The sequence below is a fragment of the Gaeumannomyces tritici genome, assembly GCF_000145635.1.
Source record: "Gaeumannomyces tritici R3-111a-1 unplaced genomic scaffold supercont2.2, whole genome shotgun sequence".
In the NCBI taxonomy this organism is placed as follows: domain Eukaryota; kingdom Fungi; phylum Ascomycota; class Sordariomycetes; order Magnaporthales; family Magnaporthaceae; genus Gaeumannomyces; species Gaeumannomyces tritici.
In genome coordinates, this window is record NW_008804546.1 from 6022182 (window position 1) to 6039468 (window position 17287).

General features: G+C 61.4%; 6 protein-coding genes and 1 pseudogene across 7 annotated transcripts in view; 5 read left to right on the plus strand and 2 right to left on the minus strand.

Moving 5' to 3' along the window:
• Positions 1 to 877: 877 nt before the first annotated feature.
• GGTG_04588 (hypothetical protein) lies at positions 878 to 1501 on the minus strand (the record flags this gene model as incomplete). The annotated part of the gene is made up of 3 exons (XM_009222385.1): positions 878 to 899; positions 1080 to 1154; positions 1368 to 1501. 3 exons carry the CDS (start codon positions 1499 to 1501, stop codon positions 878 to 880), a joined length of 231 nt encoding a protein of 76 aa, XP_009220649.1.
• A 2255-nt stretch (positions 1502 to 3756) lies between these two features.
• GGTG_04589 (hypothetical protein) lies at positions 3757 to 5097 on the minus strand (the record flags this gene model as incomplete). Its single annotated transcript, XM_009222386.1, has 3 exons — positions 3757 to 3916; positions 4672 to 4772; positions 4843 to 5097. The coding sequence occupies 3 exons, from the start codon at positions 5095 to 5097 to the stop codon at positions 3757 to 3759; spliced, it is 516 nt and encodes a 171-aa protein (XP_009220650.1).
• GGTG_04590 (orotidine 5'-phosphate decarboxylase) lies at positions 4310 to 7672 on the plus strand. Its single transcript, XM_009222387.1, has one exon. The coding sequence runs from the start codon at positions 5754 to 5756 to the stop codon at positions 6999 to 7001; it is 1248 nt and encodes a 415-aa protein (XP_009220651.1). The 5' UTR covers positions 4310 to 5753; the 3' UTR covers positions 7002 to 7672.
• A 442-nt stretch (positions 7673 to 8114) lies between these two features.
• On the plus strand, positions 8115 to 11035 carry GGTG_04591 (hypothetical protein; the record flags this gene model as incomplete). Its single annotated transcript, XM_009222388.1, has 3 exons — positions 8115 to 8309; positions 8480 to 8947; positions 9068 to 11035. The coding sequence occupies 3 exons, from the start codon at positions 8115 to 8117 to the stop codon at positions 11033 to 11035; spliced, it is 2631 nt and encodes an 876-aa protein (XP_009220652.1).
• Positions 11036 to 11447: 412 nt separating this feature from the next.
• GGTG_04592 (hypothetical protein) lies at positions 11448 to 12533 on the plus strand (the record flags this gene model as incomplete). The annotated part of the gene is made up of 3 exons (XM_009222389.1): positions 11448 to 11560; positions 11653 to 11759; positions 11806 to 12533. 3 exons carry the CDS (start codon positions 11448 to 11450, stop codon positions 12531 to 12533), a joined length of 948 nt encoding a protein of 315 aa, XP_009220653.1.
• An 881-nt stretch (positions 12534 to 13414) lies between these two features.
• GGTG_04593 (hypothetical protein) lies at positions 13415 to 16317 on the plus strand. The gene is made up of 6 exons (XM_009222390.1): positions 13415 to 14153; positions 14223 to 14411; positions 14489 to 14536; positions 14642 to 14927; positions 15003 to 15706; positions 15776 to 16317. The coding sequence occupies exons 1-6, from the start codon at positions 14061 to 14063 to the stop codon at positions 15893 to 15895; spliced, it is 1440 nt and encodes a 479-aa protein (XP_009220654.1). The 5' UTR covers positions 13415 to 14060; the 3' UTR covers positions 15896 to 16317.
• A 358-nt stretch (positions 16318 to 16675) lies between these two features.
• Positions 16676 to 17287, plus strand: part of GGTG_04594 (signal recognition particle protein Sec65) — a pseudogene marked incomplete at both ends in the record, with an annotated part of 1157 nt that continues 545 nt past the window's right edge. Inside the window, one exon of the mRNA in view lies at positions 16676 to 17269. The remainder of the gene's footprint in view (positions 17270 to 17287) is intronic.

Below are 17287 nucleotides of genomic sequence, written 5' to 3' on the forward strand. Positions count from 1 at the left end.
GAGAGAGAGAGAGAGGAAAGGGCGGTTGGCGGCCAATGCCAACAGCCACCAAACGCGCGCAGACCTCGCGAGGGCCCCTGAAGGCCATGACTTCACTTCACGGCCCCCCGCAGTGACGGCCTCGGCCGCAACCTGACCTATAGTAGGACATGAACCTCCCCGCGCGGAGGCCCGAACTGCGCGCCTCGCGCGCTAGCCGACAATGCCTGCGTCATGCGAGTACAGCAGACGCATAAAGTTTGGGTAAGGTTTTTTTTTTTTTGGCACGAGCCCGTCACCACCACTCATCGAAAGAGCTACTCTGCTGCTGCTGCTGACAGAGTCCCAGCCGCTTTTGCTTCCGATAAAGCCACATGACACGGAGAGGCAGGCAGGCAGGCAGGTACCAGGTGTCTCAGGTCTCGTATTTTTCAGGCGTGGCTTGTTCTTTTTTTGTTTATTGTACGACTTTCTGGCCGCCTGAACAGTGGGCGTTGGCACCAGCATGCAGTCGGGCGCAAGGGAGCAGGGTCCGAGTAAGATAAAAAAGCAAAGGACTGCAAGCCAAGGCTGATGGAGGGAGGAAAGAGGTGTGCAAGAAAAAAAAGAAGAAAAAAAGGAGATAAAACGATAAAACGCCCCCTCGGCACATTTCCCCAGGCCGGTGTGGGCTCGCATTCGGAGTGGGGAAGAAGGTCCGCCCGCACCCGCGGGACGGCCGGGGTATGGTCCAAGCGGTCAGTCTGTCACTCTGCCTTGGTTGGGAGGGGGGCCGGGTGATTGTGATGGTAATGTGTGGCGTCGATGCTGGCAGGGTGAGCTGGCCCCGGCCGTGTGTCGGGCTTCACCGGGCCGGGCTGAGGGGAAGGCCGCCGATTGGCCTGCAGCCGTACTCACCCTAGGCCTGTCCTTGAGCCGCCCTACGGAGGTGTCAGGCAAAAGTTTTCGCCGTTGGGGCATGTATCGACCAGGGCAGGGCGTGTTCAGCTCCTACCAAATAAGGCCTAGCTTATACATTTTTCGAAATCAATTACAAGTCTAGTGCTGTAAAAATATGTTAATTTATGAACTTCTATGCATTGTTATTGGTCGTGGCATACCCCGGCCCCCTGCCTCGCCTCGGGAGCGACCTGCCCCACGGCGAAAACTTTTGCCTGACACCTCCGTACGAGTAGCTGTGTAGGTCAAGTGGTTAAGCGCAGGGGGGCGTGCGTCTGTGGAGGTGTCTGGCGTCTTGTATCTGCCGGCTGGGTAGCAGCTGAGGCTTTTGCGGCGTGGGGGTTTGATGGGACAGGACAACAATGGTGGTGGCCAAGCTTCCTTGTCGACAGAAGTGGCATCTGGTGCCAGCCCAGGAAGCCCGAGATAAGGCCTTGGCACAGTCATACCGCGGAGAAAGGGCAATATCATCGAGCTGGAGGCTGATTTTGGCAGCTTTTGTGGCTCCCGCGGCTGCCAACTGCTGCTGATCGTCATCCGTAGACAGCAATCTTGGCTTCAGCCCTGAACTAGAAGCGGACATCTATGTACCTTGCTGCCTAATAGGGACGTAGTGCTGCAGCATCTCCCCTGAGTGCCGACATTTAGCTTGTAAGCTTGTCTTTTGGACAAGTGGCGGCGTTGTGGCTGTTGGTTGGTTGGTGGGTTGCGATATCAGATTCCGGTAGAGGCGCTCGTCTAAGCAGCCCCAGCACAGGGATGGAAATGATAGAAACAGACACTGACACGGTCCGGGCGTTGTGATGGGTGTTCCGCCGCCAGCCCCCGAGGCCCAAGCTCCCTCGGGCACTCTGATCTTTTTTTTGTTTCCCCTCCTCCTCCATCCTTTTTTTTCGACTCCTCTCAGAGGGGGAGAGGCACTGCTGCGCTCGAGCGCGCCGACGCGGGTGCGGGCAAGGATACGCCGGCTCTCGCAGGGAAATCACACGTGCTTGGCAGGCAGTCAAACCGGCGTCGCCTCTGAGACGGAACGAGGCGAGCAATACGTAAGGAGGAGGGCGGCTTGATTCGCCGACATGCGCAAGTGATTCTGTTCACAAGTCGGGAGGGCAGCCCGGCGCAGAGGCGACACGGTCCCGCCCAAGATTTGATCACAGAAAGCCAAGATATGCATCCGTCCCATGCTTCGGGGAATGCTGTGATTTGGAGAACCTGGTGCTTTTTTTTTGTGGCTGCGTGACTGGCTTGATCTTGTTTCCACTCATGTTTTGAGTTTTCGAGCTTGTCCATTTGCTTAATTTATTTCTCTTTTTCTCCCTTGCTTTCTTTTGCTTTTTATCACATCGCCTTGGAAACCCGCGGCATCTGGTCTTTCCTTCTCTATCCCTTTCTTTTCTCCCGCTCCGCGATCAGCACCAGCTTGCTTTCGGAGCACTCAGCTGAGACGTCGGGGAATTTGGCGGCTGGAGCCCTGCCCCTGTCGGGCTATCAATGACATCCATCCCGCCGACACCAAGGCCAATAAGGACCGCACAGACGCCCGCAGACCGTTACGGTGGGGCTCTTCTTTCCCGCACCTCTTGATTTCTTTCCTCTCGTTGTAAGCCCGCCAGCCGCACAGGCAGCGAGGAAGCGGCGGCTAGTTCCGCCCACATGCGGTACCTGGGTACCTACCTACTCACAGAGACACAGAGACACAGAGCCAGTTGCAGCCGGGGTTTGCTGCGCCATGTACCTAGAGTTTGGTCATGCGACCTCATCGCCGACCGCCTATGCTCTGTTCGACATTCACAGGCCCCACGGCTGGGCACACCGACGTCGTGTCCAAACACCAGTGTCACTGATGCGTTGTTCATTGGTCCGGGCCGTTCACAGTGTCATTTGGGTGGGCCGCTGGTTTGTTCTTTATTTTATTATCTTTATTTTTTATTCTTTTCTCGTTTGCCACGCCCGTGTCTAGTCTGGTCTACCTAGGTAAGGGGCTGGCAGTTGGCATGACAGCATTTGATCATAACCGAAACTTGGCGTTCCCTATTTCGGGTGACCTGCCACACCCAATCTTCCGCTGCATGGATGCCGTCAAACTCTCTCGCCCACAAGGCCAAGCACTCTTCTTCCCATTGACAGAGAAAGCGGCGGGCATTGATGGAGGCAGCTGGTCGTGGGGCAGATGGGCCGCCTGGCTTCTGCCCCTAGTTGAGGCTGACCGCCTTGGGGGGTGCGGGCTGCGCACGAGCTAGGCCTGGCCCAAGCTGAAGTCCCGGAGAGGGATCGGCTCGGGTCCTCGCAGCAGATCGTACTGGGTGGGCCGCCTTGAGAGGGCCACTTTAGGACACCCGACCTTGCCGAGGCGGACGGCCACCAAAAAAGGAATGCGATGCCACCGGGCCACTGCATAAGGCCCAGGGGATCGGCTGAGGGCTCAGTTCATTCCACACATCGCGTCTGACTGCCAGTGCCAGAGTCGGAGTTTTGGCTGCTCATCGACACAGGCTAGGTTAGTCGGGCCCTACTTAAGGGACCTTAAGGGACCTAGCCTAGCCTAGTTACTGGCTAACTGCCAGCTGCCGGAATCCATAGCTGTCGATGGCGCACCTAGCCGGTCTAGGTCGTTTTATGGTTTGGCGGTATGGGCCCCCAAAAGCCGCCGCCTGGAGATGTCGTCTCTGCGCACCTCACAGTCCTCGGAGCTTCATCCGAAGTCATGGAAGGTCCCCGGGGCACATCACGGTCCGTGACTCTGCCCTTGTTTGGGCGGTGGCGTCGAGCGGGCGCCCCGGGCTGGGTCGTCGGGTCCCACAACGGATGAAGTCGCATCGCGATCCATGCTCGCACCCCTCAGTCCGACGAGGGGTATCGCGGCGGCTTCAGCTGTGGCGCCGCCTGTCTGGGTGCCTGGGTGTCTGGCTCCTCTGGTCCGACGCAGCACAGCAACGCCGCCTGTTTCTTCTCGGTTACGACTGTGCTAACCATGCTGACCATGCTGGCGCGGCGGCTCCTTGGGTTCCTGGTCTAGCGGTTAGCACTGGGCTGGAAGCAAAGCAGAAGAAGAACGACACACCCTGCGTGCCTGCACACAAATCAGCCGGAATGGGTCACATTGTTTCCCCGATCCCCGGCGTCGCCGGCTGCCACCCTCCATGAAATGCCATCACCCCAGCCATCACGGAAAGGACAGGAATCGAGGGTTGCATCGCACTTGTCCCGAGACCCCTGCTTCAGCCAAAAGCGAACAACGCAGAGCGGCAAGCTACCAGGGACGAATACCGCTGCCGCTAAAAGGGGACTGCCTGCCATTGTGCTCCCCCTAGACCTGGTATCCACGTCCCACGTCCCAGGCCCGCTCTTTCGTCTGGTCGCTCTTTTCGGCCAACCCAACGGACGTGGCCGAACGGAAACAACCACCCCGCCTGCATAATCGCATGACCCGGCATCCTGAATCCCAGCAGCCGTTCCATTCAATTGCCACTGATTCCTGGCGGCTGAGAGCGACGACGGCGAAGACAGCACAGTGAAGGAGGCAAAAATACCGCCTATAACAGTGTGGACTGCAAGGGAGAAGGGAGAAAAAAAAGACAAAAAAAAAGAAGCAAAACCCGCACCCGTCCCGCCCACTGGCACCCCCTCCCTCGGTCTAGCGACGCAAAATTGGTTCCCGTCTGTCTGGTGTAACCACACCACCCACAGCTGCACCTCGCCCATTATTGGCAGCGCTCAACACACCACCAACCAACGCCCCGACTGCAGCTGCACCTCTGCAAGCCGCAGCCTTCACCAAGACTACCGCCGCCGCCTCGTATCAGCCGTCCGAGCAGAATTGAAGACTCGACCCGACCAGGCCCGCTGGGGCCCGACTGCCGCGCGAGAGTCATTGACACAGTCGTTGAGACACACGGACGGCACGCAAATAAATACCCAACCTACCCCTTGGCCAGCCAGCCGAGCGACCTTCCTGGCAATCGTAATCCACAAAACAGCGCGCGATCCTGCAGCAAAAGCCTGTCTTGTGCCCAGTGCTGCCCCTCCACCCGCCCTAGCAAACTCAGCAGGAGAGCACGTCCGCGCCGTCCACATCCGACGAACCGGGAAACCTTCGCGCCGCCGCTTTGGTGCTGCTTTGGTCACCTGTGCTTCCTGCATCTGCCATCCTTCGGAGACGCGCTCCCTGACAGGCCCCATTCCGTTGTCTGCCCGCCCCTTTAGCGAAACCGGCGCTGTGGGAGGGCCCATTATTCTTATAAAGCTGCTCCCCGCACCTCGACTTCCCTCGCCCTTTTCCCACCCTCTGGCCCAGCGCGTTGCCGGCTACGGTTCTTAGACCACGACTTGGTTTCTAGACCAAACCAGTCAGACATAAGGCACAGGCCCTCGCCCTGCGTTGCTTCGCCTGCTGTCTGCGGTCGCATTCCGCGGGAACCCGCGTCATCGTCCGCGCGGTGCGACGCCAGTGGCTGTTTTCCTCCCGGTTGGAATATTCTAGCGGGCCGACTACCTTCAGGTGCGTTGCGCGTCGGGAGAGAAGCAACAAGTGGATAAAGGACGCCCGACCCCTGAAGCCACGAGCGGCGGCGTGCAGCGGACCATTTTGGTTCAGGGCCAAAGCAAGCAGCCACTAACCTGGGGCTTGTGACGCTACTTTTAGGCCCTGACCTAGTACCTAGGTACTTGGCTTAGCTTCGCTAAACCTCGAACCCCACATCCGCACCCATATAGCCCATCACGATCGCGAAAACCGAAGCCGGCAAGACAAACCCAGAGACCAAAACGCAGGCGCGAGACGGGGGAGCGAAAGAGAGGGAGAGAGAGAGAGAAAGAACTCGGCAAACCCAGGAAAAATGGCCGCCTCACACCCAACACTGACGACACCTTACGAGGAGCGGGCTAAAACGGCCGGCCACCCACTCAGTTCATACCTCCTCCGGCTGATGGAACTCAAGGCCTCGAACCTATGTCTGAGCGCCGACGCCACCAACGCCCGCGAGCTGCTACAACTCGCCGACAAGGTCGGCCCCTCGATTGTGGTCTTCAAGACGCATTACGACCTCGTGGCCGGCTGGGACTACAACCCGCAGACGGGTACGGGCGCCAGGCTCGCCGCGCTGGCCCGGCGCCACGGGTTTCTCATCTTTGAGGACCGCAAGTTCGCCGACATTGGCAAGACGGTGCAGCTGCAGTACACGGGGGGCACGGCGCGCATCGTGGAGTGGGCGCACATCGTCAACGTCAACATACAGGCCGGCAAGGAGGTGGTGCGCGCCATGGCCGAGGCCGCGGCGCACTGGCGCGAGCGCATCAAGTATGAGGTCAGGACCAGCGTCACGGTCGGCACGCCCATATCGGACAGCTTCGACGAGGACCAGGACGAGGAGGTGTCGCCGACGACCACCGGCAGGTCACAGCAGACGCCCACGCTAGCGCAGCGCCGCCAGACGTCGCCCCACCACGAGTCGGCCGCGGCCAAGGCGCGCAAGAACAGCGGGCAGTCCGGGCTCGCCGTCGGGGCCGTGCCCATCCCGCAGCCCTACTGCCGCGACTCGGTCGACGGGCGCAAGGGGAGCATCGTGTCGATAACGACGGTGACGCAGTCGTACGAGCCGGCCAACTCGCCGCGGCTGTCCAAGAGCATGGCCGAGGGCGGCATCGACGATGTGGTGTTCCCGGGCATCGAGGAGGCGCCGCTGGAGCGCGGGCTGCTGATCCTGGCGCAAATGTCGACGGGCGGCTGCCTCATGACGCCCGAGTACACGCAGGCCTGCATCGAGGCCGCGCGCGACAACAAGGGCTTCGCCATGGGCTTCGTGGCGCAGCAGGCGCTCAACAGCGACCCCGACGACTCCTTCATCCACATGACGCCCGGTTGCAAGCTCCCGCCAGAGGGCGACGACGACGAGGACGACGGCGAGCTCGAGGGCGATGGCCTGGACCAGCAGTACAACACGCCGTCGCTGCTCATCGGCGACAAGGGCACCGACATTGTCATTGTCGGCCGCGGCATCATCAAGGCCGGCGACCCGCAGTCCGAGGCCGAGAGGTACAGGCGCATAGCCTGGAAGGCCTACCTGGCGCGCCTGCCGCAGCCCTAGCCCGGCCGGAGCCGCCGCGGTGCGCTGCCGCCTCAGAGGCGCGACAGGCCGCTCCCGCCCTTGCCGGAGTATTTTGCCGACCTGTTTTCGGCCCCTCCTAAGCGTCTTTTCCGACAATAGGGAGGGTGCTTTCTGTTTTATTTTATTTTTTTGTTTTTATTTTTTGCTTCCTTCTTTTCTTCTTCCTTCTCAGTATGCCATATCTCACTGCTAGGCGCAATGGTCTGAAAACGGCAAAGGAATCATCACATGCAGTGGGAATAGTATTGCATCCCTTTTTTTTTTTTGCACGCGATGGTACAGGAGTGAATGGTGTTTTATCCCCCTCTACGCGAGAGGCGGCTTTTTTTTTGAACTTTTATTCTTATTCATTTTATTTTATGTACAGGCTAGCGGAAGGGTTTGACATCATGGTTGCTGGAGAGGTGAAAGTGAGTGTGCGTGCGGTATGTTTGTCGTTTTTATTCCTCGCGCGCGGGCGGCTTCCTTATTGCGCCGCCTCGTGTCTGAACCATCATAGCCCTGCGATTCTTTCCGACGTGGGTAGCTAGGCAGGAATACCTATTTCACCTAGTTTATAGGGCTCCAACGGCAAGGGCGAGCTGAGAACAAAACAAAACCATTTTTCTGCCCCGCGACTTGTGCTTCTCTATATCACTCATGGAACATATGGGCGTTGCGACCTTGGTGGCTGATTACCTAAGCCGCACAGACCTTCGGACTTAACCCCTTTTTGACATGGGCTGCTTCTTATCTCCGTCTCACCATCTTCACGCACCTGCTGCTACTACTGCTCACCACCTCTTCCCCCATTCCCCTCTCGTGGTTCGGTTGCCACCAATGTGCCCAGCGCGGTTACAGACGGATGTAGCTGGTCTTGTAATCCCGGCCTCCTGACATTCCGCATTGGCAATCTCGCCCTCATGATCCTGTTACCTGTTATCCGCCAATGACTGTGTGGGTCAAGAGCGAGTGTATCTGGACCTTTTTGGGGGTGAACGACCTTGGAGCATAGGTAGGTACACCTACGCCTACCTGCCTAGGTACCTATCTTACCCCTACCCACTACTACACATATACCTCCCGCGGAAGCAGCCCCCCATCCCCTCCGGCATGGATGCGGCTGCGGCTGCTGCGGGTCCTTCGTCCGGGTCAATCGCGGCGGCGCTCGACGTGACCGTCTCGGACGAGAACAGCAGCAACAACGACAGCACCGACCCGGCGGCGGTGGCCACCGCCCGGCCGCCGCCCAAGAAGAGGCGGCGGCTCGTCATCTCGTGCGTCGAGTGCCACCGGAGGAAGCAAAAGGTGCGCGCGTGGGCTGCGAATTTTCTGGATATACATCCTTAGGTCCTTCCCATTGTCCCCACACCCACACACACACGCCTCTTTTTGCGTCTGTTGAAAGCAAATACGCTCTTTTACAAATCTGACATTCTCATCTTTTTTTTACTCTCTTCATCTTGCTCGTTCCGCAGTGTGACAGAGGCTACCCCTGCACCAACTGCAGGTCCCGCGGCAAGGAGCACGCGTGCCGCTACGAGACGGCCGCGACCCCGGGCGCCAAGGCCGGCAGCGGCGGCGGCGGCGGCAGTGGTCCCTCTACCGCCGCACCTGCCCCTTCAACCGGCGAAAACACGCCGGCACAGCCAGCAAGCGACGGCGGCGGCGGCGACGACGGGACTGGGACGGGCAAGGCGGCCAACTTTGGCTACGCCGCGGCGGGGGGCGCGTCCACCATGGGGTTCCTCCGGCGCATCGACCGGGCCACGTCGTCGCCGGGCTTGGCGGGGGACTCGCTGACGCGCATCACGGCCGAGGCGGGCCGGCTGGCCGACGACTTTGGCACGCGCGAGCGCTACCGGTGCCTGATCCGGCAGCTGCCGGCGCGCGTCTACGTCGAAAAGCTGGTAGAGGTGTTTTTTGAAAAGTACAATATCCACTATGTAAGTCTTTAGTGCGGCTGTGAAGAAAGGAAAAGGAGGTTTTTTTTTGGGGGTGGGGGTGAAGCGAAGGAGTGGGAAAAAGCAAAAAAAAAAAAACACCTTCAGCTAACACTCGAAAAGTACCCCCTAGAATACGACGTCTTCATGGCGCAGCTCGCCGAGTGGAACAGTCTCCCCTTCAGCGTCTTCACCACGGTCGGGCCGCGCGGCCTGAGCCCTACCCTGCGCGCCTTCCCGGCCGTGCTCTTCCAGGTCGCCGCCATGGGGCTCCTATCGCTGGGCAGCGACGAGCCGCACCCCGTATACGACGCGCTCAAGTACGCGGGCGACATGACGTTTGAGGACGTGGCCTCCGACTACAGCGAGTCGGGCGTGGCAGTGCTGTCGCTGCTGGGCAAGCGGCAGATGTCGCTCTGCACGGTCCAGGCCGGCTTCATCCGCTGCTTCTTTCTCAAGTACATGGCGCAGGTGACCGAGGCCTGGCACGCCATCGGGGCTGCCATCCGGGACGCGCAGGAGATCGGCTTGCACCGCGAGGACCAGGACCCGCGCCCGGTGGTCACGGTCGCGGCCGGTGTCGAGGGCGAGGGCGAGGACGACGCGGCCGCCGCGGCCGTGCTGCGGAACCAGTGGGAAGTGCAGCACCGCCGCTCGCTGTGGCACATGCTCTGCCTCTGGGACGTGCACACGGGCCTGGTGCTGGGCCGGCCCCTGACCACCGACGGCGACGCCCAGCCACCTTTCCCCGTTGACTGCCCCGTCCCGACGGGCGGGCTCGAGGCCCGGTCCCGCACCGCCGTGCTCCCGCGCGGGCCCGACGACCCGCCCACGCCCATGACGCGCAACCTGTGGACGGTCCGGCTGCTCCCGCTGCTGCGCGAGGTGGCGCGGCTCGAGGCGTCGGGCCCCTGCCCGCGCGACTTTGACCGCGTCGACCAGATCCACCGCGAGATGGAGGCGCTCGAGGCCCAGATCCCGCCCTGCTTCCGCGTCGACAACCCGGACACGCGCTTCGACGACCACCCGGCCTGCAGGGGGTGGCTGCGCGGCGTGCGCACCATCCTGCCGCAGCTCGCCTCCTTCGGCTACTTCGTCCTGCACCGCCCTTATGTCTTCACGCGGCCACGCAGCCGCGCCGTGGCGCTGCGGGCCTGCGTCGACATGCTGAAGGGGCAGCGCGCCCAGTTCGAGGGCATGGCGCCCGAGGAGCACCGGTCCTTTGCCGTCTTCTTCGGCACCTTTGACGCCATCGTGCTGCTCGCCACCGTCTTCGTGCTGTTTCCGCGCGAGCACCCGGACCTGCTGCCCGACGCGCTTCAGCACTTTTCCTGGGCCGTCGAGCGCTTCGAGGTGCTGTCGCGCCGCAATAACCTCGCCCGGTCCGCCGTCGCCGTCCTGCGTGCCATCTGGGTCCGCCTCCAGCGCTCGCTCGCCCGGTCCTCGGCCGTGGTGCCCGTGGACCCGCGGCTCGCGGCGGCGGCGGCGGACAGCGACGTCATCAGTCCCTTTTCCAGCGGCAGCGGGCTCCTAGGCGTCACTCCATCTACGGCGTCGGCTGCCACGGCAGCCGTGCCGTCGACGAGCGATGTTAGCATCAGCATCAGCGGCGGCGACGGCGACGGCGACGGCAACGGTCACGAAAACAGCAGCGCCGGCGGCCTGGACACGCTCCTCCTGGCGCGGACGTCCGCCGAGCCCTGGTCCCTGCCGTCCGACTTTGACTGGTCCAGCATCCAGACGCTCTACCCCACGACCGACCTCGCCTACAACGAATTGATGACTGGCGACCATGGCGCCTTTGCCGGTGCCGGGGGCTTCCTGGACGACGGCGGCACCGAAACAGCCGTCCCCGCGGAGCTGCAGACGTGGCCGCCGCCGTCGCACGGCTTCTTCGGCAGCGGCGGCGGGGAGGGGGATGCCCCTGCTCCCGGGGTCGTCCCTGCAGGCGCTGCCGCCTCAGGTACCGGCCTGGCCGGTGCTGACTCTGGCGGCACGCAGGGGCAGCAGAACAACACGGCTTGGCAGTTCGAGGGAGACTTTGGCGATGACAGCATCTGGCAGGTGCTCAACCTCTACACCCCCTTTTGACCGGGGGAAGAATCGCGCTCAAAAAGGCGGACGGCGCGGGATGATTAGCATCAGGTATCCGCGCATCAGCCCAGTCTCATCTAAATAGCTCCCCCAAGAGGAATAACCGATCGTACTGGTAGCCGCTGCCGCCAATGGCGTCGCCCGATGTGTCTGACTGTTTGTTTTTCTCAGAGCATAACTCAAAACAATCACCATCCGAAGTCGCCAGCGCTCGTTATCTGCGGGGAGCTGACTTTCTGAGTAGCCGATTACAAGCCCATTTCCGATGCTGTCCCGCGCTTGCCGGGTTTTTTTTACTAATGCATCCTCTCGATGATGAGGGGAGGCTTAAACAGAGACAGCTGTGACTCACGCCTACTTGGAAAGGCCTTCCGACCCTTACTTGCTTCACATCTCGGTACCCGCTCCGATGCCAGTGGGGAGCCTTCTCAGGAGGCTGACGCTGCTGGGGACGCCGCGCGAATCGGTAGTGTCGACGCTTCAGGAACCGCTCCCCAGGTCCCACCCGAGTACCGGCATTGGGTAAGCATCCCGGTCGAGCCGCCGCCGCCCCTGCCTCAGATGACATCTCCGCTATCCCCCCGAGGATACGCTGTGAGCGACCACGACCCAAGCGAGAACGCCCACCAGCAGCAGCGGCGGCAGCTGCGGCTACACCACCTGCACCCGGCCGCGCGAGAGACCGAGTTCTCGCACGTCTGGTGGACCGACATCAACTGGGGTGCGTCCGAGTTCACACGCCAGCGCTATACGCTGCGAGCCTACAGCTTCACGCGGCCGCGGCCCACGGCCCACGGCGCTGGTCGTGGTGTCGCTTGCCGTCTCGGACGGACACATGGCGGCGCAGGTGGGGGCCGCCGTAGAGGCCATCGCGCGCAACCTGCGCTTGAGGCTATTCGCCCCGGGCTTAATGCCGCACCGCGGTGTCATGGGGGAGACGTACGAGCTCGCGATGCGCCTGCGGCCCGAGGCGGGGACGCCTGCCGAAGAGGAGGAGAGGACGGGACGGAGAGGGCGTGAGAGACGGCGAAGACAATCCATGTCGACCGCTCCAGGGGCCGGTGGAGGAGGAGCCCCAGCAGCGGGTAGTAGCAGCAGCAGCGTCAACACCAGCGCCAGCTCGGGCCTAAGCCCCACCACCACCACCACCACGACGTCCTCGTCCCACAGGGTCGTCTCAGTCGTCGACGACTATGGCGACACAGTGGGCGAGGCTCACCCGCCACAGCCGGTGCAGATGCTCTTTTTCGACTCGCGCGCGCGCCTGCGGACGGCCGAGGACGCAAACGTGTGGGTGGTGCGCGCCTTTGCCGACTGCCTGAAGGCCGACACGTGGATGCCGCTCGACCACCTGCTGGGTCTAGGGCCCTTTCTCAGCTGCCACTGGGCGCTGACTTACTCACTCGGGGATGGTGCTGTTGCTGCCGGCTGCGGGACATGGCCGAACATTCCGAGTGCGCCGTGGTGTTTAGTAGGAGGCTGGGCCAGGACGTAAAAGGTGGAGACGGTACCGGGGAGATGCGCCCGCCCGTGCCGCCGCTGCCGGGCAGCAGTAGGCAGGCGGGAGACGTGCTGGGGATGCTGGCGGTTTGTCGGCAGGGGAGTGAGGCCGGGGTGGGTGGTGCTGCCAGGCCTGGGTCGTCTGGCTTAGCCACCCTCACCGCGACCGGCATCAACAGGCCCGGGTCCCCGGAGGGGAGAAGAGGAGGGGGCGTGTATGGGGGAAGTGGGAGAGGCGGGAGCAGGCCACCGTCAGGCGGGCGGGCCGTGTACCGGCGCAAGGAGACGTCACGCGAGCTTGGGGACGGCATCTTGGCGTACAGGCTGATTCATGATTGAACGGCAGATGTGGAGATGGGTAATGAGACGGGCAGCAAGCCTGTCTGTTCGTGTAACACTTGTGGGCTCTGCTTTGGGCGAAATCTGTGTGACGCTGGGCGAGGGCCGGTTGAGCCCAACTGGGCTGGGCTGGTCAGGCTCCTTTTCCGTGTATTGTATGATGGGCGTCGAAGCAGGATTCCAGGCTTGCGTTCTTTTCCTAATGTGGCAGCAATCATTGTAGGTGCCTGTTGGAACTTCCATCAATGCCATGGAGTGGACTGTTGGTTCTTGAGCGGCAAGAAGATGCGAGGTTGTCAAGTGGCTGCTGCGGGATGTGTTGCATCAAAGGGTGGGCACAGTGGGCTGGCCTATTTTCAGCGTGCACGACTACCGCGCGCCAACTGACGATCCCTGCAGGCCGCTTGTGCCTGGCCCAGCTTCGCGTTGCGTCGTGTGGGATCCATCGACCCCGCCACGAAGCGGCGCGTGCGTCGCAACTGCCGCCACAGAAAACGTCAAGAATCAAAATCAATTGACTCCATCGCTGTTTGCCCAGATAAATCCCTTTTGGCTCCTTTATTCAACGGACGCCCGTCGCAGCTTCATTTCAAGCTCACCGCCCGTTTAGTTTTTGTTTGTCGAGCCCAAGGCGTCTGGCGGGTAAGGCGGATTCCATTCTGCCATCCGACAAACGAGACCGACACCAAGGCGCCGTTTTCAGCTGGCCTGCATCCCTCCCTCCATCCTGCCCAGCTGCGCATCGAAGCTGCTCGATTTGACAGGGGCCAGCTCCGCCGCACCAGCCTTGTGCACCGGGCAGCACCACCTCTGTGCTGCACATGCGCCCTCTTCCTGCAGTTACCTTGGCTGCAAACGGCCGCCACCCCGACCACTTTACTGCTACGCCCCTGCTCTCTCTCCTGATCAATCAATCCCGACAAACTCCAGTTCATTCCGTTCCTCCCACAGCCAAACCCCCTGTGCTGTGCGCCCTCTACCACTCTCGGTTTTGGGACCGCTGTTTGATAGTAGCTTTATTTGATGGGGACGAGCTTTATACGTTGCTATTCCCGCAACTTTCTTTGCATTTCCTCCCACTCTCCTGCCCGGCTGCGGCTGTACCACCCCTCGTCCCGGCTCCCAATCGACCAATATCGTTAAGCGACCACAGGCTACTCGCTGAGCGCCCGCCTCATCCAACATGGCAGCACAGCTGGGGGGCGACATGATGAGCTTTGTCCAGAGATATCAGATCCTCAAGCAACAACAAGACAGCAGTGACGAGCTAATCAAGGTCCGTTTGCTGTCGCAGCCTGGATACCCTATTGACTATGTGCTGATGCTTGCTTCTGCCCAAACACAGGACCTTCTACTCTACCTCAAGAACGTCGATGAAAATCTCCGCTCCGAAAACCGGTCGCTTCAGAAAGACCTCCACGAGGCCCGGCTCGACCTCGATGACGCCCGCAAGTCCCGTCGTGAGTTCCAGGCTAAACTCCAGGAGGCCGAGGACCTCCGCGACTACTACAAGCAAGGTGCCGAGATATATAGAGTGAGGAAGCTCTTCCCCGCCGCCACTGTTGTGGCAGGCGTTTGCGGCGTCGGGCGCTCGGCTGACGGTCCTCGCAGAACCGAAACCAATATGTCGTCGTCCTGATCGACGGTGATGGCCTCCTTGTAAGCCCCTCCCACTTCCTCGCTCGGTATTTACTCGGTACCCTGCAATTCCCCCACAGTTCCCCGGCCTTTGCTGACTGGGCCCAACCCCACACCTACCTACAGTTTAAAGAGTCGTTCATTACCCAGGGCGTCGAGGGTGGCAAGAGAGCTGCCAATTTCCTGAGGGGTGCCATTCTACAGCAGTGTGGCGAGCTTGCCGACGAGCTTGAGGTTCATGCCAAGGTCTGCGCCAATCTTTCGGGCCTGGCCAAGGCCATGAAGCGCGAGGGCTCTATACAAGTCGAGACGGATCTCCGCGACTTCTTTGTTGGCTTTTCGCAGGCCAAAGCCTCGTTTGATTTTGTTGATGTCGGCCACGGTAAGGAGCGTGCCGACTCCAAGATCAGAGGTGAGTAGCGTCCCTGTCTACCCTACCCGGCTTGGGTTTCAAAACATGCACTTACATGTCCACCCCGGTCCACAGAGGCGGCCCGATGGCACCTTCGCAACGTTAATTGCAGGCAGGTTGTGCTCGGCGTGTCGCACGACTCTGGATATGCCCCGTTTCTGGACGAGGTACTGCGCGACGAACAATCAAAAAACATGATCACCATTCTTGAGGGCTTCCCCACGGTGCGGGACATTGTCGCCACGGGCGTCAACCGAGTCAACTTTACAAATGACCTCTTTCGCTCCGACAAGTTGGTCGACCGGCTGCCGTCCAACGCGCCCCCGCCTGGTCTCGCTGGGGCGACCTCGCCGACTCCGATCAACTCCGTGCCCGGGGTCCCGTCGTACGCGGGCGTTACCGCCGTCAGCGCTAGTCCACCGCCCCCGCATGCGGCGCCTCCGCCGCCCACGCTCAACATCCCGTTGGCGCCCAAACCATCGGCGAATGCTTCGCGGGGAGCCAAACCGCCGCCGTGGAACCCGGGCCCTCGCGGCCTGGACAAGCCAATCCAGGTGAACCAGGCGGCCCTGGACGGCATAAAGAAGCGCAAGGATCAGAGCAAGCTGTGCAATAACCACTACCTCCGCCCGCCCTGCCAAAAGGGAAGTGCTTGCTGCTTTGAGCACGAGTACGAACCCACGAAAGACGAGAGGACAGCCATCGCCTTCCTGGCTCGCCTCAACCCTTGCACCAACGGGCAGGACTGCGACATTGGCAACTGCATTTACGGCCACCATGTGAGTTAGCTTCCACAGTCGCCACCCTCGAGGTCGGTACCACTAACAGCACAACCCACACCAACGCAGTGCCCCAGCACCATTAACGGACAGTGCCAACATCCGTACTGCAAGTTCCGCCCTGATGAGCACCCCCCGGGAACCAAGTACAAGTCGACGTACCGGAACGGAGACTCGTACGACTCCTAGGTTGGGAATGCGCTAAGTATCGACAACTCAATGTTCCGGGTAATGACCACTCGCTTGACTTTGAATTCCTTCATCGTGTCCTATGAATGCCTCTAAACCAAACCATGATGTTTACTGGGCCGGGGAGGGGTGACAGCAGCTGTGTCGTAGGGGTTTTCTTATTTCTTTTGTTGTCATTTTGACGCGTGGGATTCGCGGGCGTCGGTGTTGCTACATCTGTCTCGCACATGTAGCTGTACCTCACTCTCCTTGCCTGGGTCTCGTGCCCACAGACCTTGAGACACTTGGGCCGGGCTTGGTGGCTCCCAGACTGTGAACCGGCCACCATACTCTCATTTTAGATAGCTGGGCTTGCCATTTTGGCCCAATATTATATCCCACCGAACTGCCTTGGGCACTTGTGAGAGTGGTTTTCTTATGCATCTCAAATCCGCGGTTGCGAGTCGTGATCAAGACGACGTCATGAGCGGCGGGGACAGGTCGTGAGTTCCGGTGGTTTGGTTGCCTTGTCGCCATTAGCACCTCCCATGGGCGCCCCCCACATTCCCCACCAGCCAGAGCCCACGCACTTTAAATCGACGTCAGCGGGCGGCCCCGCAGCAGCCCACCAAAGTCGACAAATTCCAACAAGTCGAGGTGGCAGCAAGCGATTTGGATTGGATTCGAAGACGGCCAGAGTCCAACCCACGCCATCGCCACCCAGCACGAACGACCGACCCCCCTGGCGGCACGACTCTTGCCCTCCCTCCCCGCCTGCCCGCACAGCAACCCGACGACGCAATGTCTCACCCACGGATAGAAGAGGTCTCGGACAGCGACGACGCGGCGTCGGACCCGTCCGAGGGCGACATTGACGAGTTTGACGACGCCGACATCATCCAGCGCGTCGACGCCCACCAGAAGCAGCAGCAGCAGCAACAGCAACCCCAGAAACAAGCACAACAAGCACAACCGCCCAGGCCAAACCCGGCCTCCTCCCACGCACACGCACACCCGCCACAGCACGGCGAGATGGGCATCGCGCACGACCCGTCGGCCTACGCGGGCTTCCAGTGCCTGTACCCCATCTACTTTGACGCGGCGCGCACGCGCGCCGAGGGCCGGCGGGTGTCCAGGTCGGCCGCCGTCGACTCCCCGCTCGCGCGCGAGATCGCGCAGGCCTGCGGCAACCTGCGCCTGCAGGTCCTCTTCGAGCCGACCAAGACGCACCCGCGCGACTGGGCCAACCCGGGCCGCGTGCGCGTCCTGCTGTTGGGGCCCGACGGCGCCAGGCCCGCGGGGGTCAAGAACAAGCACCACCTGTACCGCCTCGTGTCGGAGCACCTGCGCGCCAACCCCACGACCGAGGGCTGCGCCGGCCTGCGCGCCGTCGCGGTGCCGGGCCTGCCGACG